The sequence below is a fragment of the Astyanax mexicanus genome, chromosome 9, assembly GCF_023375975.1.
Source record: "Astyanax mexicanus isolate ESR-SI-001 chromosome 9, AstMex3_surface, whole genome shotgun sequence".
Lineage (NCBI taxonomy): Eukaryota > Metazoa > Chordata > Actinopteri > Characiformes > Acestrorhamphidae > Astyanax > Astyanax mexicanus.
This window is the reverse complement of record NC_064416.1, coordinates 34710816-34736563: the sequence shown is the minus strand read 5'-3', so window position 1 is coordinate 34736563 and position 25748 is coordinate 34710816. Positions and strand designations below refer to the sequence as shown.

The 25748-nt window shown below is 36.1% G+C and overlaps 1 protein-coding gene across 1 annotated transcript in view; it reads right to left on the bottom strand.

Annotated features, from left to right (window-relative positions):
* Positions 1–25748, bottom strand: part of clmpb (CXADR like membrane protein b) — a 156703-nt gene that overhangs the window by 21993 nt on the left and 108962 nt on the right. The window contains exons 2-3 of the mRNA XM_022662270.2: positions 7890–8047; positions 165–360 (exon numbers count right to left, since the gene is read on the bottom strand). Of these exons, the coding sequence (XP_022517991.1) occupies positions 165–360; positions 7890–8047 (354 nt within the window). The remainder of the gene's footprint in view (positions 1–164; positions 361–7889; positions 8048–25748) is intronic.

Here is a 25748-nt window from a genome sequence, read left to right as displayed (position 1 = left end):
TCTTGCAATCATCCACCATTCTGTATTTGCATATAAGAGACCCCAATGGTGGTTTTCAGTGTAGTTGAATGATAATTTGTTATTATTATTCTATTCATCGTTCTATTATTCTTATTCTATGAATATTTTGAGTGTACAGAGCTGGTAGTCCAGCACAGCCTTACCCAGAACGATGAGGTTGACCTGGGTCCAGTGGTACTTCCCTCCAGTCTTCACTTTACAGTGGTACTCTCCAGAGTCACTCAGCTGCAGCTCATTAATCAGCAGAGACGCATCACCGTTCAGATAATCTCCCGCAAACGAGAGACGACTGGCCGGGACATCGTTAGTGTAGACCTCGTTGTTGAAGAAGGTGATGATCTGAGAAATAGGGGGAAAAAGACACACACTGTCATTTAGGGCTGTGCCATAATTCTATTATATACAATATATTGCAACACAGTAATATTGTGTTTTTTTTTTCCTCCACATTTTGATAACGGAAGTATACTATAGAGCCCCTACAGTACATATTTTTAGTTGCTAAAATTACATATAATATGTTCATAATAATATTTAACTAAAGACAAGAACCACCTTCTGAATTTTTAGTATTTTGTTTTTTTGGTTTTCTAACGATTTATTTTCCCATCCATCTAGCAATACATCCATCCATCCATCCAGCAATCCATCAGACCACCTATCCATCCATTCAACTAGTCCATCAGTCCATCTATAAATCTACTCATCCATCCATCCATCCATCCATCTATCAATCCCCATTCATCTCAACATTCATTCATCCATTGGTACACCCATCAAATCATTCATCTCCCCATTCACCTACTCATCCATTCATTCACATATCTATAAATTTACCAATTCATCCATCTATCAGTCCACCCATCTTGAATCACTGGGCCAAGGCAGGAATACACTGGGTGCCAGTATATCACTGAGTATCACAGACACTCAGTTAGCCACACATTTACAACCAGGGGCAAATTAAGCATAGCCACCGTTCTGGTTTGCGAACTTAATTTTACACAGACTAACTATGTTACATTTATACTAGAGTAAATAATGAATTTTACATTTTAAGTCCAATTTACGTCTGTTTCAGATACTCAGCAGAAGCACATCCTGACAAAATACAGACTGAGCAGAGTAACCACAGCCTAAACACAGAGCCCAGAACACAGAGAATAACCTGACTGCCCCGAGGAGAAAGTTAGTGTGGTCACTGAGATGCAGACATCTCTGATACAGAAGAACTGAAAACTGTGCTAGGTGAAGGTTGCAATGCAGCTCTGACCTGCAGATATGTGCAGGAATGCCACGGCCTAAGGGAGAGGGGCTTATCACAGCAATAGAATAATGCTAATGGTGGCACGGGTTGGTAATGTAATATACACAAACTACACAGTTAATCATATAATGTAAATATAATATACATGGATTATCTTGTCAAACTGTAACACTAACCTAATATGATCATATCATATAAAGCTTTTCTGAATTATATTAACAAAGAGAGAGAGAGAGAGAGAGAGAGAGAGAGAGAGAGAGGAATGCATTATGAAATCTAATCTATATACTATTATGTTATGTCTCGCTGGAGGGCAGTGTACTAACAGTGTACTACTAGTGCTTAGTGAGTGTGTTTATATATATATATATATATATATATACTGTACATGTATACATGTTTTGGTTGCTACTTCTAATTAATGCTTTTTGTTACTTTAAGTTGTACCCATTGTTGACACAGATGTGCAAATGCACACGCAGCTTGTATAGTCCCTGTAGAAACAGGAACAGTGGAACTGTGTTCTCTGAAATGATGACACTCTATCCAATGCCTTTGGATAAGATATGTTGGGATAACTAATGATCTTATTGGTGAAAGCAATCAAATTCTGACAGTAATGTTTCAAAAATTACTTTAAAAAAATCAAGAAGAACCCATTTACAGTAAAAAACAGTAGTATAACACAAATACTAGAATAAATATATTAGATTTAAGATGTGGTTTAGGTAGGGTTGGATGGTATGACATTAACACTGTATACTATGGTATTCCAAACGAGAGTGGTATTTCATAAATATGACGACGTGTCAGGCGTGTGAAATTTCTGCTGTGTGTCTGTATAAAAGGCCAAAATAACTAATTAATTCATGTGCAGTTAGGATGGCCACAGGATGGGGGTGTTCTGAGTTTGAGCCCTACTCTTAAAACAGGAAGATAAAACCCAGGGTTGTTTTTTTTTTCCCACCTTAGTTTCAAGTTTAGCAACAAGCTTCGTTCAAATCAAAGAAAACCACTAAACCTGGATATAGGAGTCTGCAGAACTCTCCTGAGACCACTCACTCCAACTGTGTGCAGGTCTGGAGTTTTATCTTCTAAACGTGTGATCTGATCCTCATTTAGCTGGAACACACTCTGTGTTGTGGTGTTATGCTAGTTATTAGCCTGTTAGTAGTTAGCCTTCTAGCAGTTAGTTTGTTAGTGGTTAGCCTTCTAGCAGTTAGCTTGTTAGTGGTTAGCCTTCTAACAGTTAGCTTGCTAGTGGTTAGCCTGTTAGCAGCTATCATTGGAGCAGTTAGCCTGTTAGCGGTTATCATTTTAGCAGTTAGCCTGTTAGTGGTTAGCTTTTTAGCGTTTAGCATGTTAGCAGTAAACTTTCCAGTGGTTAGCATTGTAGCACTTAGCTTGTTAGTGCCTGTTAGCAGTTAGCTTTCTAATGGTTAGCTAATGATAGCTAATAACTTCACTTATTCAAAAACAAGATTTTATTAGCAGTATTTTTCAGTACAATTTTTCAGTTATAATAACAGAGATTTTAATGCTATTGTAGCTGATTAAACCCAGGACTTGGGCAATGTATGCAAATCCTCTAATTAATACCATATTAAATTTAACATTTATGTTGTTGCAGTAGAATATTTATTACATTAGTTCAGTATTTTTGTGTTTTTTTATCAAGAATATAACCATTATAGTAGTTATTGACAAAAATAGCCTAAAAATATCATGATATTATTTAAGGGCACATCATCAACCCCTATTTTTCAAACTAACTCAGATTTCTTTCTTTTTTCTTTTCTTTTTTTTTCTTTTTTACGAAGATTTCAGCTTTTTTTCTGTACTTATGTAGGCTCAAAAGGAGTTTTACTATAATCACTCTCACTGTTGAGAAACAGATTGTAAATGTTGTCGTTAGGTGGCCTAAAAGCTTCCTGCTTCATGGAATGGTCCATTTAAGGGCTGCATTACCAGTAAAAGGGTCCCACATGTCCCGGTTCTGAGTGTGAAAAGGTGGTGTATATAGTGTGACTGTGACAGTGTTTGTAGTGCCTGAAGTCAGGCAGCGCTAAATGGCGGTGCCAGTGTGCATCAGTGCTCCACCTGCACACACACACACACACACTCATACACACACAACACAGAGTGCTACAGGCATCATGTGATACTCTTTTGTGTGCCTGTGTGTGCCTGGAAACATAAATCTCTTCATTTAAGAGTATCAAATTCACATTATATCACGTTTATTTATGATATGACATTTAGTGTCAGCAATAAGATCATCGCTGACACTGAGAGAGAGAGAGTTTAATAGGATGCTTGCTTGACCATTTAACAATAAACTGTGTGCTGAGAAGCTTGTGGTGAAACCTGACACAGATCACTAATAGCCTTCGAGCAAAAAACTGGTGAGCTCATCTCTTTTTCCGTCAAAAGAAAGACCCCCAATTTGTAGATACATGAGCTCATCACTTAAAAAAGAGTGTTGTGTGTTTAACTATGGAATTCCATTGATGTCATTCCTTAAAATACCGGCAGCAGTAAATAGATATGACATGATAACTCTCTGCCATCTGCCAAAGTTCCCAGTGTAAATATTTAAGTGTGTGAAGCATTTACAAGCACAGAGATTTGCGGAATTTTCGGAACTGATTAAATAATCAAAAGCCAAGCGAACAGCAGAAAAGCGAGTTATTTTTGAGGATGAACGCATTTAGGATAACACATTTCAGTAATGCTATCTTAACCCTCTCAGACCTAAACAACTTTGTTATTGCTCTTTGCTATTTGGAGCTAATTGGCACCTGATTAGTGTAAAAAAAAGACATTATTACCTTCCGATTATATAGTTTCTGAGAAAAATGGTGTCCACATATGAGGACTTTAATTTTATTTAACACGAGAGGGAGTGTGTTATCACGAATAACATCACAGCCGTGATGTTATTCGTGATAACACACTCACTCGAGTGTTCTATTGCTTTTACACAACAGTTTTTTTTACAAAATGAATAAAGAAAATAAATCAAAGAACTTTTAAGAAATTATGAATGAATATGCTTTAATATGGACTGTGCCTTCTGCCAAAAAGTAGTTCCACAACTGTAACAGAACTGAAACTTACCTAAAGGTGTTTGGTTTATACAGAATAACACCACAAAAGTTAGCCGGAAAGCAAAATTGGGAATAAGCGAAGATGGTAACGTTAGGACCATGAAATAACGCTAATACTCTCCTCTCCTGCTCCGTGGAGTCATCTTCAGGTGAAAGCTGCGCATTTTTAGAGCATTTCTGCCTGTTTTGCTGGGTGGTGTTGGTTTTAGCTAGCCGGCTGGACTGTGGTTAGGTTAGCGTAGCTTGCTTTAGCTCAGCATTAACTTTGAAGCAGGTTCAACACGAAGAAATAAAAAAGTAAAAAACATAAACATTTACTGTATTTACTGTTCATTTTAATTTCTGAACAAATGTTAAACTCTTCTGCCACCACTAGGTAAACAGGATAATGGCCTCAAACGAGGACACCAGGCCCTTGTAGGGCAAAATGTTGTGTTGTGACAAGTCTAGACAACCCAAAATGTGATGCCCACACACCTGGACGCCAGTTCCTCGGAGGTTAATTATAATTGACCCATTAAATACTAAAATGTTGAATTTCGCTTCTCATAGCAAGTAACCACAGCTTGTGCATGTTTAATAGAAAGTTTCCTTAAAAGAACCATGCTGTTTTGTGTTGATTATTCTATAATGGCATGCAAAAGTTTACTGATATGTGTTTTGACATGAAAAAATGTGGACTACTGGTTACTAAAGCAGTTTCACCTGTTTGTAATTACTTTTTGTTTAAATACCTATTTAATTTGTCTTGTACTATAGTATTGAAGTATTGCTAACCCATCACAGTTGCATACTGAGTGTTTTTCATTTAGTCTGTCTGATATTAATCTCTGAATAGGATTTCTACTAGATTTTGGAGCATTGCTGTGAGAATTTGATTGCATTGAGTTGGCTAGGGCAAAAGTACACAGTTCCACAGCTCCACAGCTTAGTGCTGGTTGCTTTATACCCATGTAGCCCATGGCTGGCATTAGGTACGCCAATATATTCATGCATATCTGCTCCCTAGAGTCTTATTCAATGGTCTATTCAGTGTACTTATCTACAAGATCTAGACAAGCTGTGTGTACATTCATTTGCACATCTGTATCAGCAATAGATAAGATTTGTAGGATCTCCAAGAATATAGAGTCTGGGACAAAACCTGATTCCTGCTATTTCTCTTTTTTTAAACCCCAATTTACAACCCACTCTTTAGGACTCCCTCTATCACTAGCAATGCCCCAACACAAGGAGGGTGAAGACTAACACATGCCTTCTACAACACATGACATGAACGTGAAGTCAGCCACCGCTTCTTTTTGAACTGCTGCTGATGCAGCATTACCGAGCAGCATCACAACGCTCGGAGGAAAGCGAAGCGTCTCGGTTCCGATACATGAGCTCACAGACGCAGCCTTTTGTGCTCTCTCAGGGCTCTGGCAGCTGATGGCAAGCTGCATGATCGGGATTCGAACCAGCGATAGTGGCAGCACCTTAGTCTGCTGGACCACTTAGAGCTGATTTCTGCTATTTCTAATATATGCTCATTAACACTTGTCCAACATTTTTGGAGTTGCATGTACCAATGTACCTTCCTCTCTTTAACATCGCCAGCATTTTGATTATTCTTTAAGGCCAGGCTTATATAGTCTACTAGGTGTCCAGAAGAATCTATGCAGAATATTAAACTGTATATGTCTAACTCTAACATCCCTTGACATATTAAATATATTTTGAAAAATCCTATCCCACAGTTTTTCATCATTTAATGGCATGTTCAAATTCTTTGCCCACATAGTGTTGTATCTGTTTTGGAAGAATAATGATGTAAGCTGCTGCTCTGCTGTGTTTTTTTGGAGAAGGAGGAGGAACACTCACTCTGAATTCTCTACTGACTGCAGATGATATATAATATCATATCATATCTTAGTTGTATACATATTGCATCACACTGTACAACATTGGCACACTATTACACTACATCTATTCCTGCCATTTGCTGCCAGTTATCTGCCCTGTTTGGCACGCTCTCTATTATTTAGTGTAACTTGTTGGGTGGCGTACTCTCGCTTTCTGTGTGCAACACTCATCTCATACGTGCAATACCCCTCTATTGTTGCCCACTTCCCATCAGTAGGACTATGCTGCTGTGGTGTAAGAATTTCACTGTATTTTTAATGTTCTGCACAATGATACAAATACGAACAGCAATAAATATCACAAACTGTTGTTTTTATTTTGAATAAAACACTATATGACCAAAAGTTCACACAACATTTTACCAAAAAAGAAAAGTCTCTTTTAAATTCCTTATTTCATCTACATAAATGGAAATGGTATTACAAATAGATTAAGAGTCTAATCTGCAGCCATGAGGACAATCATGAGAGAAAGAGAGTGAGGAATATGGATGGAAAGTGAAAGTGTGGTGCAGGAGTGTTTTTACACCTATATGTGGTTTGTTATGGTTTTAGTAGGGTTGTGTTGGTTTGGATGGTTTGGATTTGGGTTGTTTTTTGTTTTTTTTTTGGGTGGGTTGTGGTTGATTTGGATTCAGGTTGTGTTTGATTTTGGGTTGGGTTGGTTTGGGTTTGGTCAGTTTGGATTTGGGTTGGGTTTTGTTTTGAAATGGGCTGGGATTGGTTTGGGGTAGGTTTGGCTTGGTTTTGTGTTGGGTTTGATTTTGAGGTTGTGTTGATTTGGACTTGATTTGGGTTTGGTGGTTTGCATTAGCGTTGTGTTTGGTTTTGGGGTTGGGTGGTCTGGATTTGGGTTGGGTTTGTTTTTTGGGTTGGTTTGATTTGGGCTTGGGGTTGGTTTTGGGGTTGGTTTGGAGTTTATGGAAATTTGGATTTGGGATTGGGTTGGTATGGGGTTGGGTCGGTTTTGATTTTGGGGTTTGGTTTGGAGTTAGGGTGGTTTTGATTTGGGTTAGGTTTGGTTTTGGGGTGGGTTTGGTTTGGAGTTGGGGTGGTTTGGATTTGGGTTGGGTTTGGTTTTGGTTTGGAGCTAGGGTGGTTTGGATTTGGGTTGGGTTTGGTTTTGGTTTGGAGCTAGGGTGGTTTGTATTTGGGTTGGGGTTGCAGTGGGGTTAGGGCGGTTTTGATTTGGGCTGGGTTTGGTTTTAGGGTTGGTTTGGGGTTGAGTTGATTGGGTTTAATCTAATTTTATTGGGTTTGTTTTCATGAAGGGAAAAAAAATCACCAATCCCATAATCTAGTGTATATTTCTAAACCAAACCCAGACCACATCCTCTCTCAATGTGGTTATTTTGGTCTGGGTTTGAGTTCAATTACTTTGTTCACACCTGCCCAAACAATATCATACCAAGAGTAAAAACGTACAAGAGTCTGTTTTAACCAGACAAATAAGTGCAACTGTGAAAAAACTCATAGAATATGGAGTAGAAAGAAAGAAAGAAGAAGAAAGCGATATAATGTAGAAGAGAGGAATGAGCAGCATTGTAAAAGAAAAGTATAAAATATTATAACAGTGTTGAACAGTCTTACCACACGCTGTTTGACGTTGGGCTTCTGTAGGATCCACTCGATGTCCAGCGACTGTCCGTTTGACTGCCAGAACTGGTGATGACAGGGCAGCGTGGCATTGTCCCCGACAACACGCTTCATCTCCGTCTGAGCCCCGGTGGACAGTGTACTCAGCAGCACTGCAGAAAAACAGGGAAAGACTGTAAAAACTACTGAACATTAAAATACATTATGAACACATAATATGATTAGTAATATGGGGACACATGATAATTCAGTGTTCCTTTAGGAATTAAGGGCACTGGATGAATGATTACAACCTAAACTCATCCTAGAAGTATTATATGGAGCTCCATCATTCCAGAAAACATCGTTCCACTGCTCCACAACTCAACACTGGGGGCTCAATAATGGTACCAACAGGCAGATTCATGGCGATCTGCTCCAGAGAGTCCTATTCTATTGGCAGTACTTCACTATGTGAAAGAGAGAGAGAGAGAGACACAGTTGTGTGAACCACAGAGACACTCAAATCCCTTTATTGCGTTTTTCTATTTTCAGCAGCAGAACATCTCTGAAATTATCCATGAAGCTTCTATAAACCCATTACTGTCAGTTCAAGGTGAATTTATGAGTTTGATGTTGGGTTACAATACTGAGGAAGATGATATTCTCTAAGCTCTCTCTAAACTCAGTGTCTCAGTACGGACAGTAGAACCGCGCAGTACTGCAGCTCTTTTTAATTGCTCATCTCTTCTCTGAAAAGTTTATATTTTATGTCTAGTTCTGGACATAATAAAAAAGAAATAGAGGCTTTGTTTGACTTTTGGCTCCCATCCACAAAAAAGCTGGATGATATAACATACCAGACTTTACTGTGCTGAACAATACTACCTGTCATTTTAAGATCATTTAATGCAACTGATATACTGATTGTATAACAGAATTAGATTGCAATTACACTTTTTTTTATGAACTAGTAATAGTTTAATGCCATTTGGCCTCCTCCCAGTCAAAAGTATAATTGACGTGTTATCATCACAGGCTAAAAATACAGTTTTTCACTACAAAAATAAATTGCTCCCCAGGATGTAGATTTATTTTCAGATCTTGCTGAGTCTCAGATACCTCCATGCATATACTGCATATATAGCAGTGGTGCTTGCTCTAAGACTGCAAGGGAAGCTCAGCTTCCCCTAAAATGTAAAAAAAATAAGTGATTAAATATATACTATTGTGGGTCTCTGGGGGTCTATGGAGCAGTGGGCTGGCCTCGGCCGGCCAGGATGCTCAGCTTCTGCATGATGATTGGATGATCTGTCTGAGGCGGAGTCCCTTTTTGATTGACAGCGAAATGAGCGAATCAGCGATCTTTTAGTGTAAAAATCTGTGATGGGAGCATTTTCATTCTGTTCTGAGCTGAACCTGAGACTTTCCTAATCCTTATAGCGGCATTTTCTTTATTAAAGACGACTAGCGACAAATCCAGCTTCTATTTCTGGTGCTTTTCAGTAAGTGCTGAAATTGAGCTTCCCCTCCTTGAAAGACCAGCATCCGCCACTGATATATAGTGAACTACATCAGCCAGAAAACTTCAGATTTCCACATATATATAATAACGGTTAATAATAATAACGGGTTCATCATAACGGTTTAATGATCTTTGTGACTGCAATTAAAAAAAACTTTCAAAGTTTCTAAGATTAACTGATCTTTTTTCTTTAATTAGTTGAGTAGTTCTTGCCATAATATGTATACCTGTAACTCTACCTCTTCACAACTTTACAACTGATGCTCACAAACACATTCAGAGACAAGAAATTCAATAATTAACTCTTAACAAGTTCAGCACAGCTGTTAACTGAAAGCCTGAGTTCCAGGTGACTCTACCTCATAAAGCTGACTGAGAAAATCCAGCCAAGATGCGCAAAACTCTTGTAAGCAAGAGGTGCAACTTTAAAGAATATATAAAAAAAAAATCTGGCTTGTTTAATCATTCTATTAATTATGTATGTTTTTCCTCATAATGTGGATGACGTATTCATCTACAATGGAGAAACTGTTAAATATCCAGATATATGTGGATAGGGCCTCAACCTAAGACTAGTAAAATTGCACACGGTACACATTTATTAAGATAACAATGTACATATTGTTTTCAATGTTCAAAGTAAAACAGAAAACATAGTTATTATTATTATGTTACACAAGCTTTTTTAAAAACATAAATTAGTGCATGCTTATCTTTGTCATTATTACATAGTGCAACTGCATTAAATGTGGCTTCAATTCAAATAAGTTAGTCTATGCTGTTTCACTTTTACTGATTTTAAATGCACAAAAAATATCTTTGTGACTCTAATGACGGACAATAGTGGAATTCAGCACTGGAACTAAAACAAGGAGATTTTCCGATTTTTAAACACATGAACAACCGGTCAGAAAATATGATGTTTCAACAAAATTCTAAATTAAAAAAAAGAATAAAATATAAAATCATAACAGTCATCAGTAGGGCTGCAACGATTAGTCGATATAATCGACAATATTGATTATTTACATTTGTCGACTACAAATTTCATTGTTAAATTTTATTTTGGTAATTTGTAACAGTACTGCATTACACAAAGTGATGGGGACAGAAGCGCTATGGAAGATGGGTAACAGTCTTAATCACACAGTTTACACTCAACTTAATCTGAAAAAAAATGTCTCCAAAAGTACCCAAACACAACAGATTATATATTTAATTGCTAAATATCAGTAATTTTAATTTTTAAACAACATCTATACATTGAAATGCCTTTTAAACCTTATGTTGTTAATTCAGCTTTTTCTATCGTTATGGCAAAAATAATCGTTGACTAAACGAATAATCAAAAAAAAAGAATAATCAGATTAGTCAGCTACCAAACTAATCATTAGTTGTAGCCCTAGTCATCAGTATAAAATTATATTGTGAATATATTGAGCCAAACAGACACGTTTTGCTCTGCTTCCAGCAGCCCAGGCCTGATGGTATGGAAGGAGTCAAGAGGATCTGGGGCTCGCTGAGTCCCATGGGTGCTGGACATGACGGATACCTAATTTCCCCTAGTAGATGAAGAGAGAGAGAGAGAGAGCAGACAATGCTCAGCTCCAGTGTGCTTACGCTCACAAATGCAGTGGATATTTCTGGAGCTCAGGCATTAGCATAACAGCACAGCTTAATCTGCGCCACTCGCCCTGGGTAGTCGCGGCGACGCGGCGCCCGAAATAGTACCGAAGGAGAGATGCAGCCCTCTTGTGTAAATATTGTGACATTTCCTCTTCCCGAACTCGCAGGACATGTCTGTGAATGAGGACGAGCGCTCAGCAGAGTCAGTCCGGATGAGGCTGGGAACTGATGATGATCCAGATCGCTGGCGTGTGTCTGTGTGTGTGTTATGTGTCTTTTGTCTGGTTGTGCTCGTTTGACTGTCAGCAGTTCATCAGCACTATGTGTGTTAGAGCGTGCACGAGTGTGTGTGTGTTTGTGTGTAATCTGTGTAACCTTAGAACCTCACCACTGGGAGCCGGCCACCCGCTAGCCATCTTTCATTTTTCCTTGTCTCGGTGTTTCTGTGCATGTAGTACCACAGGGCTCAGTATTAGGGCTGCAACGATTAGTTGATGTAATTGACAATGCCGATTATTTAAATTTGTCGACTACAAATTTCATTGTCGACTAATCGTTACATTTGTAACAGTTCCGCTTTATGCGAAGTGCAATGGGAGATGGGTAAATGGATCACTTTTTTTTACGATTATTTTTGCCATAACGATAGAAAAAGCTGAATTAACAACATAAGGTTTAAAAGGCATTTCAATGTATAGATGTTTAAAAATTAAAATTACTGATATTTAGCAATTAAATATATAATCTGTTGTGGGCACTTTTGGAGACATTTTTTTTCAGATTAAGTTGAGTGTAAACTGTGTGATTAAGACTGTTACCCATCTTCCATAGCGCTTCTGTCCCCATCACTTTGTGTAATGCAGTACTGTTACAAATTACCAAAATAAAATTTAACAATGAAATTTGTAGTCGACAAATGTAAATAATCAATATTGTCGATTATATCGACTAATCGTTGCAGCCCTACTGATGACTGTTATGATTTTATATTTCATTCTTTTTATTTAGAATTTTGTTGAAACATCATATTTTCTGACCGGTTGTTCATGTGTTTAAAAATCGGAAAATCTCCTTGTTTTAGTTCCAGTGCTGAATTCCACTATTGTCCGTCATTAGAATCACAAAGATATTTTTTGTGCATTTAAAATCAGTAAAAGTGAAACAGCATAGACTAACTTATTTGAATTGAAGCCACATTTAATGCAGTTGCACTATGTAATAATGACAAAGATAAGCATGCACTAATTTATGTTTTTAAAAAAGCTTGTGTAACATAATAATAATAACTATGTTTTCTGTTTTACTTTGAACATTGAAAACAATATGTACAAGTCACAATGTTCATTGCTACCTTACACTCTGCTAACAGTCTTATTTCTCTGTCGAAAATAAAAAGAATCTTAAATTTATTATTTTTAAAGAAATGTTGGTTAACTGTAGTCACACGGCCAGCGTCGTTTGGTCCTTTTTTTGACATACAATAAATACGTCAGCAAGTATCGGTTTAAAAATATATCGGCAATATCGGCAGATGCTGATGATTAAAAAAACTAAAAAATAAGAACAACCAATACCGATATAATTCCAATATTATCGTGCATCCTTTACTGAATAACGAGTAGGGCTGCAACTAATGATTATTTTGGAAGTCGACTATTCTGATGATTATATTTTCGATTAGTCAACTATTATTTCTGCCTTTTTATAAAAACAACTAAAACAGCAGAACATGAGATTTAAAAGGCTGTGGTTTAAATGTAGAAAGCACTGATATTTAGTGAGTAAATATGTAATCTGTTGAGTTTGGGCACTTTTGGAGCCACAGACTAAGTTGAGTGCAAATGAGTGTGAGTGATATATTTTTAAACCGATACTTGCTGACGTATTTATTGTATGTCAAAAAAAGGACCAAACGACGCTGGCCGTGTGACTACAGTTAACCAACATTTCTTTAAAAATAATAAATTTAAGATTCTTTTTATTTTCGACAGAGAAATAAGACTGTTAGCAGAGTGTAAGGTAGCAATGAACATTGTGACTTTTATAAGAGTTATAAGTGTGTATATTGGATATCGGCATTGTCCCAGAATTCCCACATCGTTGCATCCCTGGTGTTCCGTTTTATCAGTAGATCACATCTTCTCACAAATCCAGTTCTGAGTCTTAGTTTTAACCGCAGTGTACAGAGCACCATCTGGTGTTCTCTAAGCACCATTACTGGACATTTTTGCCCAGCCAGCAAATGAGGAGAGTTTTCAGAAGGAAAATTAAAGTGTTTAGTTAGAGTTTGCAGCATGGAACTTTTTTTAATAGAACTATCACCAAATGTTTTTGTTTTATTGACATGAGAACTGCATTTCTTGCCTCAGAGCGTTTAGAACTAAGGGGAGGCTAACACTATTGCTAATACACACAGGCTATTAAAACCAATTGTTGGAGTTGTTGGAATTGGAAGTTGTTGAATGGTCAGTCAGACTGGATTATAAAATATTAAGCACACTTTTTTTAGTCATTATAGGGTTCATACACTTTTTAAGTAATACATTTCCATGACTTTTTCATGATTTTTCCATGTCTTCATGGAAACAAATTCATGACCTTTTGATCTTTAAAACATTAGTGCAGACATGGACAATAAAACCAAAATTCAACAAAACTATAATGACAAAAGAAAACTACTTTAAGCAATTTTAATCTTTAATAATAATTAAATGTGTATCAGATCCTGAGAGCTCCATTATGTAGGGCTATATTACTGAATTAACTCTGAGCTGATGTATTTGTTAGCTCAAAATCTACTTTTTTGAATATTTTAAAAATACATTTTTTTATATTGCAATTTTTTTTTATCCAGGCCTGGAAATTGCTATTTTCAAATTACATGACTTATTTTCATTATCGACGAACCCTGTCATTAATTTCCAGCAACATAACAGATTATATTTTGAGGTCTCTACTGATTAGTTGAACTGGAATTCTGATTGGTCAGTTGCTCACATGGAATTCTATGTAATTAGTTTATTTTGTGTGCATTTTACTTTGTGCTGTGATTTATTCATAAAATATTAATATAGAAAGTGAACATAAGCATTCAATTATGGAAGGCCTGTGATGAGAATGAGTGGCCCCCGGGGCCCAATCATGACGCAGCCAGCGTTTGCAGTGAGGATGTGTTGATTTAATTTTCCGCCAAAACTATTCCTTTAATTTAAAAGGGCGTAACATCACAGCAGACACAGCAGAGATTCAGAAACTACATCCATTTCAAAATCTGAACCACATGACCCTCATCTGGGCTTACTGCCAGTCAACGTCTACTCATCTTAATCACACACACACATTCGCGCCTAGACTGCCAGCTCACACACAAAATTCTATTTCCGTAATGAACATTGGCCCCATTAAGATCCAAAGTTTCCACACTTGGAGTACTCAACGTAATTAGTGCAATTACCCACAACCTTCATTATCTACGGTACGCAAAACAACACTGTTCACAAAGATCTACAGACAATAAGACACATCACTCCAGAGCTCCACACTGCTGAGGTACTGTTCCAAGATTCTGGTAGGAATTCACGATAACCCAAGGTCATAAAATTGTCTCGGTCAGCTGATTGAAATTCAGCTCATGAGATGGATCAGACCCAAACCCTGACCCCTAGGCCTGCCTCTGAGACACAAATCAAGCCTAGTCCTTCAACTGGGATCAAATTCTGAGAAAATCACAAGCCATAACCTAGTCTGCGTCTGGAAACCGTGTTTTAAAGGATTGTCAGAGTCTATTTTTTTAAATTATAGTTCATAATAGGTCATAAAATTCCTAAAAATCAGCTCATTAAGCATCTGGAAACGGATTTGACCCAAACCCTTAGTCCTTACACTTACTCCTGTCCACAAGACACAAATCAAGCCAAGTCGTTGAGTTTAAATCAGATCAAGGCTAGTTTTTGTCTGGAAATGGTTAATAAAAAGCATTATAGTATGTTTATTACAAAATGGGAACCAAACAAAACATTGAAATAATGAATACAAAGACAGAGACATGGAACTAAGGACAACCATCAACAAAACATACTTAAAGACGTACAAGAACTGACAAAGGAGAACGGAAAAATACAGACAATAAACACACTCCAAAATAGGAAAATAGGAAACAGGAAACACCTGAGGACAGGTAACACAGAGAAACAGGAGCACAGAAGGGGGAGACAGGTAACAGGGCAAGGACATGACACACCCATTAAATGCATATTTTATTTGATATTTGCTTATTTAGGAGCGTTTTATCCTCTTCAGTAACACAGATTCTGTGAAGCATCCTAGAAAATTGTTTTGTAATATATTGAGTATCGTGATGCCCTGTGATTCCCATTCCTAGCGGAGTGCAATTCACTTTTACTTCACTCACAATTTAAATACTGCTGATGGGAGGATGGAATTCCATTCGTAGGCCTGCAGTTTGATGTGCACTTTATTTCCTTGAGAATAGTGGTGTGCCATATCGCATCATACGCAATAACATGGCTAACATTTTTAATTATCATGAATTATCAAATCAGGGTACTACTTTGTTGCTGTTTTTAGCAAAAGAAAAATTCATTTCATTTCCCATGATATATCTACTACAGACTGTATATCTGTACAGTATCATTTATTTTATTTTAATCCTGGATATATGGAGATATATGAATTGCATTATTAGCATCATGACATTCTGGATCATTGACTTCTGTTACAACTCTGATAAAAATCTTGTATTTTTTAATATTTCAGCTAGGGGTGTGCAATAATTAATCTATTTTTTTTTTTGTTGTTTTTGCAGTAGTGCATTCTTGTTTTTTTATTTCTAATACAGTGTTTTGTCATATCGCCAAAAGTAGAGTTATTGCTAAAATACCATTAAATATCGTGCTATTATTTTAGGGCCATATCGTCCACCCCTATTTGGGAATATGCAATACAATGTTCTATTATTTTTTTTAGCTTTAGCCACGTAGCATCAGGGTGAAAGTAAAGAAGAAAACTTTAGATGTCAACTGCGTTTTGCTAATCGACAGCATTCAGCATCTGATTTGTTGGTAAACTCTTGCTTTACTGGTGTCGTGACTGATCATCACATTCCAGAGATGCTTGCACGATTCCTCCTGGACACGATGGGGCTCCTGGAGTTGAGTCATTAACTGACTGATGCTCTCTCTCTCTCTCTTACTCTCTATCTCTTTCCCTGTGCAGCCTGTTGAAGTAAAAGCATGACTCAGCAGAATGCGGCACCAAGTGGATCCCCCTGCAGCCATCCCAGCTCATGACTTTTTAATGTTCGGCCCGGGCCCTCATTTATCTTACACACACTCTGCCAATACGGCTTTCAATCACAGCACTGAGGTGTGTGTGTATAGATATGTGTGTGTGTGTGTGTGTGTGCTGATAAGAGTGTGACAGATTAAAGACCATATGTTGAGGGTGCATCACCATCACCAAGTTCCAGCTTGTTAGCATGTGTGTGTGTGTGTGTGTGTGTGTGTACAAAAATAGTAAAATAAGATTGTGAAGGTGACTGTAACCCCCACTGAACACTTTAATCAGCCAAAATCCAATATTTCTTCACTGATACTGCAATAAAACTGCACACATGACCTCAATTTAATCTACATTATATTACAGCTGTAAAGCTGGGAATGCTGGGAAGACATCCATACATACAAAGTCATCATTCAAAGTGATGCCTGGTTCACACTACAAGACGTGTGATCGAGTGATCTGGTCCTTGTGCTGCTCACACTACACGACTGATTGTGACTATTTAGTGACATGGGGTCACGAATTACATGATTGTTCACTGTGGCTGCCTTTCAGAACTATAGTCTCTCTCTCTCTCTCTCTCACTCTAAGCGATCCCATTGGCTCTAGGGTTATGGGAACTGGTCTAGATATTAAACCTGTTTGCTGAGTGTCTGTGACTTGTTGATGGTTACTGAGTGACTGTTCTGCGAGCGTCTTTCAGCAGAGCGAGTGCCAAGTGATCGCCAATTCACCTCAGAGCAAAAAAAAAAACTGTCGACAACTGGAGAACCGGGCTAAAAACGCTTATTGTGTTATTGTCTTATATATTATACAGCTCTGGGAAAAAGAGACCACTTAAAAATGATGAGTTCCTTCGATTTTACCAAATTGAAAACCTCTGGAATATAATCAAGAGGAACTTTGATGATCACAAGCCATCAAACCAAACTGAACTGCTTGAATTTTTTGCACCAGGAGTAAAGGCATAAAGTTATCCAAAAGCAGTGTGTAAGACTGGTGGAGGAGAACATGCCAAGATGCATGAAAACTGTGATTAAAAACCAGAGTTATTCCACAAAATATTAATTTTCTCTGAACTCTTAAAACTTTATGAATATCAACTTGTTTTCTTTGCATAATCTAAGGTCTGAAAGCTCAGCATCTGGTTTTTTTTTGAGACATTTCTCATTTTCTGCAAATAAATGCTCTAAATGACAATATTTTTTATTTGGAATTTGGGAGAGATGTTGTCTTTAGTTTATAGAATAAAACAACAATGTTCATTTTACTCAAACATAAACCTATAAATAGCATCAGAAACTGATGTGGTCTCTTAATTTTTTTTCCAGAGCTGTATATAGGTATTATATTGTGAGTGAAAGTGGCCAATGTGCTCATGGCAGGGCAATGTGAGTTATGATGAAGTTGAAGTGAGGTCTTATATTGGGTGCCAGACCAATGGGACAGTCCATTTCTAATGGTGTCTGTAGCTAGAGCTGTTCATACCGAAGAGACATAACAAACATCCTACTGGTCAGTGCAGCAGATTTTAGCTTCCATTAGACATGGCAAAAGTCATGGGACACAATACTTGGTCTTGCCTTATGAATTTCGGCATGTCAGTGTAATCTGGCCCCTTTTTATACTCTACTGCATGTACTTAGGGACAAGGCCTTAAATGAGATTGTCACCCCCTGCTCTAGATGCTCATTCGTAATAAGAATGTGTGTGGCACATAGCGTACATACAGTATGAGCATATATATCTGTGTGTGTTTGTGTGTGTGTGTGCATTGAAGCATGCATGTGCTCTGGTTGTGGCTTTTTACAGCCTCTATATCCCGGCTCTCTGACTCACTCCCCCTAATGTGCCTCTCAGGGTCAGTGCAGGCTATACATCAGCAGTAACAAGTTATGACTGCATATTAAAATATGCTGAACCACGCTGGCGCGGGTTCAAAGCTCAAAATGAAAACTGACTTAATTTCACGCTCCCGTCGGGGGGGAAACGTAACACCCCGTCCGGCGAGCCACGGCCGCTGGTGCAACACAAGGGTGTGTGTGTGTGTATGAACGTGTGTGTATGCATGTGTGTGTGTATGTGTGCGTTTGTTAGGGTGGGGAATGTTAATGGTTCACATGTGTGTAAACATAGCCTGAATAGCAGGGCTGCACAATATATTTCTAAAATATTTCTTGCACTATAATGAGCACTTAAAATACTGAAATTTTCCCAACAATTCACTGTTCGCCTTATATATGAATTTACCAGCCAGGTTGTAAGGAGCAGTAATGCCACTCTGCTGAAGTACAGCATTAAAAAAAGAAGTGTCAGTGAAGTTTCTCCAGCACCAAGGCTGGAGCACCACTCTCACGAAAAACAGATTTAAAAGGGTTCACACTTGAAAAATTTCAAAAGGCATTTAAATATAAAATTTCTTTTTGTTATGCAAGACTAGGGTCTGAACTTTTTAGAAATACTTTTTTTTTTTAATTTTATAATTTTTTTCTGTATATTTTGCACCATTTTAGTCAGTCAGAGCACACACATTCTCAGTACCGCAACATGATAACACAGAACAGATATGGTTTAAAAGTTACACATTTGTTACTTTTTAAATAGATATTATTAACAGTTGTGCTCATATGTGTATATAACCCAGAAAATATTATATTTATAAGTTTCCCATTTTTTTTTATTTTATGATTTGTCTCATTACCGCAACAGATTTCATGATTCATGTCCTGTCTTTTCAGGATATTTAACTGAAAAATTACATGTATAATTTCTTATTTAGTACAGATGACCTATGAAGAAATACAATTTATCCAAATACCATTATAAACTAGAATTTGTTTTATAACAGTAAAATAATTAGTAAATAAATATGTGTTTCGGTAAAGAGAATGGTGTTTCGGTAAAGAGAGTCATTACAAGGATTCCTACTTAATTAACAATAACACTTTACACAACAAACACAGAGTGTGAATGCTGTGAATAAATAACAAATTCTAATGATGTACTTCTTGAGTTTTGTATGGAGTAGTAATATTGAACAAAATGTGGTATTTGCTGTTGAAAATTATTCTCAGTAAGACTCAAGCTGTGAAAATATCCTCTTTTGAACTGTGTATTTTAATAAAACAAATTTCAACATACCTCATTAGACATAAATTCCTTAAAACTTTCACTGTATAACTAAATTGAAATGGAATGTTTAAATACAAAATAAGTAATTCAACATCTCATAAAACAACTTTTTTATTAAGTATTAATTTCATGACAGATATAAACATCAATGTACAACTAAACTGAAATTAAATATTTAAGTATGAAACAAGCAATTCAACATCTCATTAAACATCTTTGTATTAAGCATTAATCTCATGAAAAATGTAAACATCAATGTGCAACTAAATTAAAATTAAAGATAAAATTAAAGAAAGTTGTTTAATGAAATGTATATATGTGTGTATATATATAAATTTCATATATATAATATATACATTTCATGAAACAACTTTTATTGTTATAAACTGTTAAAATAACAGTTAAAATAACTGTTGAAAGGTTGTTTCATAAAATGTGTATATATATATATATATATACATATAAACAGTTTATAACAATAAAAGTTTATAAAAATAAATTTCATGAAACAACCTTTATTAACAGTTTATAACAATAAAAGTTGTTTCATGAAATGTATATATTATATATATGAAATTTATATTTTATATATATATATATATATATATATATATATATATATATATATATATATATATATATATATATAATTATTATTATTATTTTTATATATTATTTTTATATCTTATGCGGAAGTTATATGGGTGTCACTGCCCTGCTACATAAATCTGTTTTTTATCTGAAATTGCATCATGTATTGTTTTATATATTGTTTATTATAAGTAAATAAAGGCTTTTTTATGAAACAATATATATATATATATATAAGTTCATGTCACTTAAAACATTAATTTCTCTTTACCGCAACAGTGAATCTCTCTACCGCAACAGGCCTTAAATTGTTGCGGTGTATGAGAAGGCTGTTGCGGAGTATGAGGGACCTTAACCTTCTTTGATCTCTGTGGGGCCACCATGATGCCTGGCTAAACTTTTGCTAGCTTTTTGTATTTAGACTTTAAAAACCTTAAAAATTCCCAAAACACAATAACATTTTCATTTTTTTAAACATTAAAAACTAGCTGTTTCGGTAATGAGAAACAAAAAGTTGTGTATGCTCGCTGACAACCAAGTTTTTAACATTTATCTGGAGAGGTATAAAATTAGGTGCTTACCTGGTAGCCATCTTGGGTGTCATACTAAAAGGTGTCCCCCCTCTCAAAATGGCTGTTTTTTTTCTGTTCCTTGTGGTCTTAAATGGTGCTTGAAAATTGTTGCGGAGGCTGAGAACATTGGTTCTGACCAAAGTTATTTTTCTAAATATTTTCTTTTCTTTTACCAATGAATTCCAAGTAATACATTTTTATTGACTGTAACAATTTACTTTATGAGATACATTTAAGTTTTTTATTATTTATTTATTTTAAATATTAAAATTGTGTAATTGAAGAGCCGAGATTCAGCAATGGACGCGTTGCGGTACTGAGAATTTCACACTAAATTATAAAAAATACATAATTTAAAATATCACAATGTCTACTTTTAATCACTTCCAATATAGCCTTTGATGAGATGTTTATAAACCAGTGTTTCCCAAATTGATAGCATTTACCTGTTCATCACACTCCTTAATGCCACCTCATTAGTCTGATTTCGTGAGAATCACCCGCTATCTCTTTTGCTATTCAGAGGTGAGTATATTGACTGTATATAGACTGTAGCCTGCATCATTTATCATCATATCGGTTTGCAGTTGTGTAATCCTGAGAGCCAGACAGTTTGAATGATGTATAACATCATTGTATCAGGATAGGATCAAATATGAACATACAAAAAAATGCAAATATGCAAATCATGAATCATATTTTTTAATTTAAAACAACGGCAAAAAAGGCAGAATTGAGCATTGGGCAACTGTGTTCTCAGGAATAATGGCACTTAATCCAATAAGGAAGGATGGATGGACAGACAGATGGATGGATGGACGGATGGATGGATGACTAGATGGATAGATGGATGGATGGATGGATGGATGGACGGAATGATGGGTGGATAAATGGTTGGATGGATGGACGGAAGGATGGATGGACGGAAATACGGATGGATAGACGCATGGATGAATAGATGGATGGATAGATGGATGGATGGAAGGATGGATGAATGAATTGACGGAGCTACTGGAAAGGCTGCCGCTCAGTACGGCCCCGGAGAATTGAGACAGTTACTCCAACAAAAGCAGGATAAACTAAATGAACAAATTTTAATACACTTGATTTCCGAAGAAACAATAAATAAGCAGGTGTCCCAATACTTCTGTCCATGTCAGTTCACCCAGGCAGTCACCTGAAGGTCACAGCAGTCTGCAAACATGCAGGAATGTTCTCTCATTTCCACAAAACAATCACACATTTACACAGCTCCGTCCAAACCGCTCAGATGTGCACACAGAGCACAGAACCCAGCCAAACCCATCAGCCTGGGCTGGACACGGGCCTGTGTGTCCGGACCACCGCCTTCATTTTCTGCAGGGCTGTGCTGTAGGACAAAAGTTATTTGTTGGATCCTATGAATTTCTCGGTTCATCAAAACGCCCACAGTAACACAGCTGGAAGATTTAGAGTTGGTCAGGATGCTGACGGTGCACAATAAACAGATTTGATGGAATATTGTTTATTCTGACATCATGAGAATCAAAGAAAAGAGTTTATTCTGCTTTTGTTGGAGTAACTGTCTCTACTTTCCAGGACATGCTTTTCTGCTCAATTTTAGATTTAGCATTGCTGTGAGGATTTCAATTATTTGATTCAGTGACAAGTTACAGCATTAGTGAGGTTAGCTTGAATACGATGTTAGCTCCTCGACTCAGGTGTCAAATAAACACAGAGAACACAGTTCCACTGCTCCATAGCTCAATACTGGGGGCTTTATACCCCTCTAGCCTTACTTAAAGGTTAAAGAGTTACTATAATGGAATATATCCAAATATTCTAAACAAGGCAATATATTGCGAATGTTTGAATATAATATTAGGAACATGTTTTTAGTATAAAACATGCTCTCTTACAGTATCAGTCTATATATACAGTTTATATATATATATATATAAACTCAAAAAAGTAGCTTTTTTTTATTAAATTAACAGCTTTGCACATCTTGGCTGACAATTCTCACCTGGAATGGCTTTCAGTTAACAGCTGTGCGTGATATACAGTAAATAGCCCTGTTTGAGTAATGCTTTAATCCATATTATGGCAAGAACTACTCAACTAAGTTAAGAAAAAAAAGTTAAGAAATGAAGGTCAGTCGATCTGAACATAATTAAGAACTTTGAAGGTATCTTCAAGTGCAGTCACAAAGAATATTAAAACAGTTATAATAAAACTGGCTCTTATCAGGGCCGCCACAGGAAGTTAACTCTGTTCCACAGGATAAATTCATCAGAGTTACCAGCCTCAGAAACCACAAGTTAACAGCTTGACCCCAGATTAAATCACCTAAAGGCTTTACACAGTATTTTTTTTTTGTTTGTTTAACACTTTTAAGTTACTACATGATTTATTATGTGTTTCTTCATAGTCTGGAAGACTTCAGTATTCATTTATAATGTAGTGTAAAAAATATGTACTGTAATAATACTGTATATTTATAAAAACTGAATTAAAGTCAAAGAGTCAAAGGCAAAGTGAGAGAGACACAATAACAATGAAAGAGAGAGAGAAAGAGAGAGAGAGAGTTAGTTTGTATGGAAATGCCCTAGGGGGAGTTGTGCTCCAGTAAATTCCTCCAGTCTGAGTCCTGCAATCTTATTATAGAGCATCTCCTCTGTGAGCTGCTGCACCCTGAGCTCCCTGCAGCCTCTGTACAGCTCTGCCTGTCCTGATCCACAAAACCAGAACCTGCTGCAGCATCTTCTTCACTAACAGCACTGTTACACAGACCCACAGATATTACACTGCTCATACAGTACACTCTTATCTCAGTGTGCAAGTCCCCCAACACCAATGCTCCCTAACAGCAATTCACAAGGTTGTGCGTTTGATCAAGGCCACCACTCCGGGCAAAACAAAAAAAAATAAAAATAAAAATAAAAGAGTGTTAGCTAGAGCTGGGCGATATGACCTAAAAAAAAAGTCTTGTCTATTTTTTTCACCCAAAAATCCAACTTTCGATTTTGATAAATGTTTCTCTAACTAAAAAAAAAATAATAATAAAACAAATAAATAAAAAATCTAAACATGCAAAACAAAAAAATGGTGCAGTGTAAAGTAAGTAGGGATGGCCAATATGGCCCTAAAATAATATCATGATATTTCATGGTATTTTTGTGCTTAATATCACAATATTTCATAGTATTTTTGTGCTAACAATACTCTTGGCGATATGACAAAACACTAAATTAAAAAAAAAAAAAAAAAAAAAAAATATATATATATATATATATATATATATATATATATATATATATATATATATATATATATATATATATATATTGCAAGAATACACATCTGCAACAAAATGAAAAAAAAAAATGTATTACTGCATACGATATGATATAGCACACCCTTAATTGAAATATAAAAAAAAAACACAAGAATTTTATCAGATTTGTAACAGAATGTAAATGATCCAGAATGTCATGATACTAATAATAATGCACTCCATATATCTCCATATATCCAGGATTAAAATAAAAATAAATGATACTGGACAGATATAATCTATAATAAAGTCTCTAGTAGATATACAATGGGAAATGAGAACAGTGTGAATTTGTCTTTTGCTAAAAAACAGCAAAAAAGTAGAACCCTGATGTGATAATTAGGGGTGGGTGATATGGCACGATATTTCAGGGTATAATATCGTTCAAGATATTAAAAAATGTTATGTGATATTGTGGCTTTAAGGCCAGTTATTTCTAACAAGTGTTTAAATGTTTTGTTTTCTCAGATACAGCTGATCAATCATCTTTGTTGTCACTATGCCAGGTTTGAAGATAACAATGATTAAAGAATACAGCTCACAAAGTCTGCAAAACTTCATACAAAAATTGACCGTCTAAAATGTACAATTTTGATACTGTAAAAAACATATTTTTTACAGTTACTCAGCCCGGTAACCTGCAGCAGCCTGAGCCAGAGATCAGCTCCAGCCTCTCAGCCTCTCAGCAGGTGAAACACACTGACCTCAGAGACGATCAGTAAAGAGTCTTACTGTAAGAACAGATCAAGAAAAGCTTAACGGCTGTAATTCTGCTCATCTCATTACCCATTATCTTGTCGGTGTGCTCAGTCACTGTACACACACTCACAACACACTGTGACATGACGGAACGTAATCCAATCTGAAAAATAAAAGACTGAGAGTAAAAAAATTGACCCCATTCAATGTTTAACACCTTTAAATAAGCAGTTAAAATAATTGTATTTACTTCATATTTAGTGGCTTTTCCTAATTTAATGGGGAAAACTGGGTAAACATAAATAACGATATGTGTTTGGTATCCTGTATGCATTTTGTATATATCAGTGTTGTTTGGGGTCAATTTTTAAAACATGTAAGCATGTGACATAAATTTGATTAACAATTTAATTATTATATACTAATTTTCTGGAGTTTCAAATTACTGGGGTCAAATTGTCAATGACCCCAATAATAAAAGATGTTACTATTGTTGATGACACAACATATTTTCAATTTCAAATGTTTTAGACTACAAAAATATGTACTTCGAACTTATAAAAAGGAATTTAAACTTAAAAAAGATTACTATTTTACATATTAGGTAAATCAGTGGTATTATATGGTGATGTGCATATTTCTCCATGGTTGCACAATATAAATTCTGGTTGTATAATGGGGTGGATGGGGGTAGATTTTATTTAAAGTCTATTTAAGGAGTAAACAAACTAATATAGCATGTGAAATAAACTTTAATAACATTTTTTATCCTTATTTAATAATTTTCAGAAGATTAAAATTGCTGGGGTCAAATTGACCCCAAGTATAAAAGGTGTTTATTTTTTTGTAAATTTGAAGGTAACAGGAGGGTTAAGGCCAGTTAACTCGAAACATTTCAAGAAGTTTAAAAGTGTCCTCAAGTGCAGTCGAAAAGACCATCAAAAACATTATGATGGAACTGGCTCTCATCAGGACCGCTCCAGGAAAGAAAGACCAAGAGTTTCCTCTGTTGCACAAGATAAATTAATCAGAGTTACCAGCCTCAGAAACCTAATGCTTTTTCACTGAGTATTTTGGTTTGTTTAACACTTTTAAGTTACTACATGATTCAT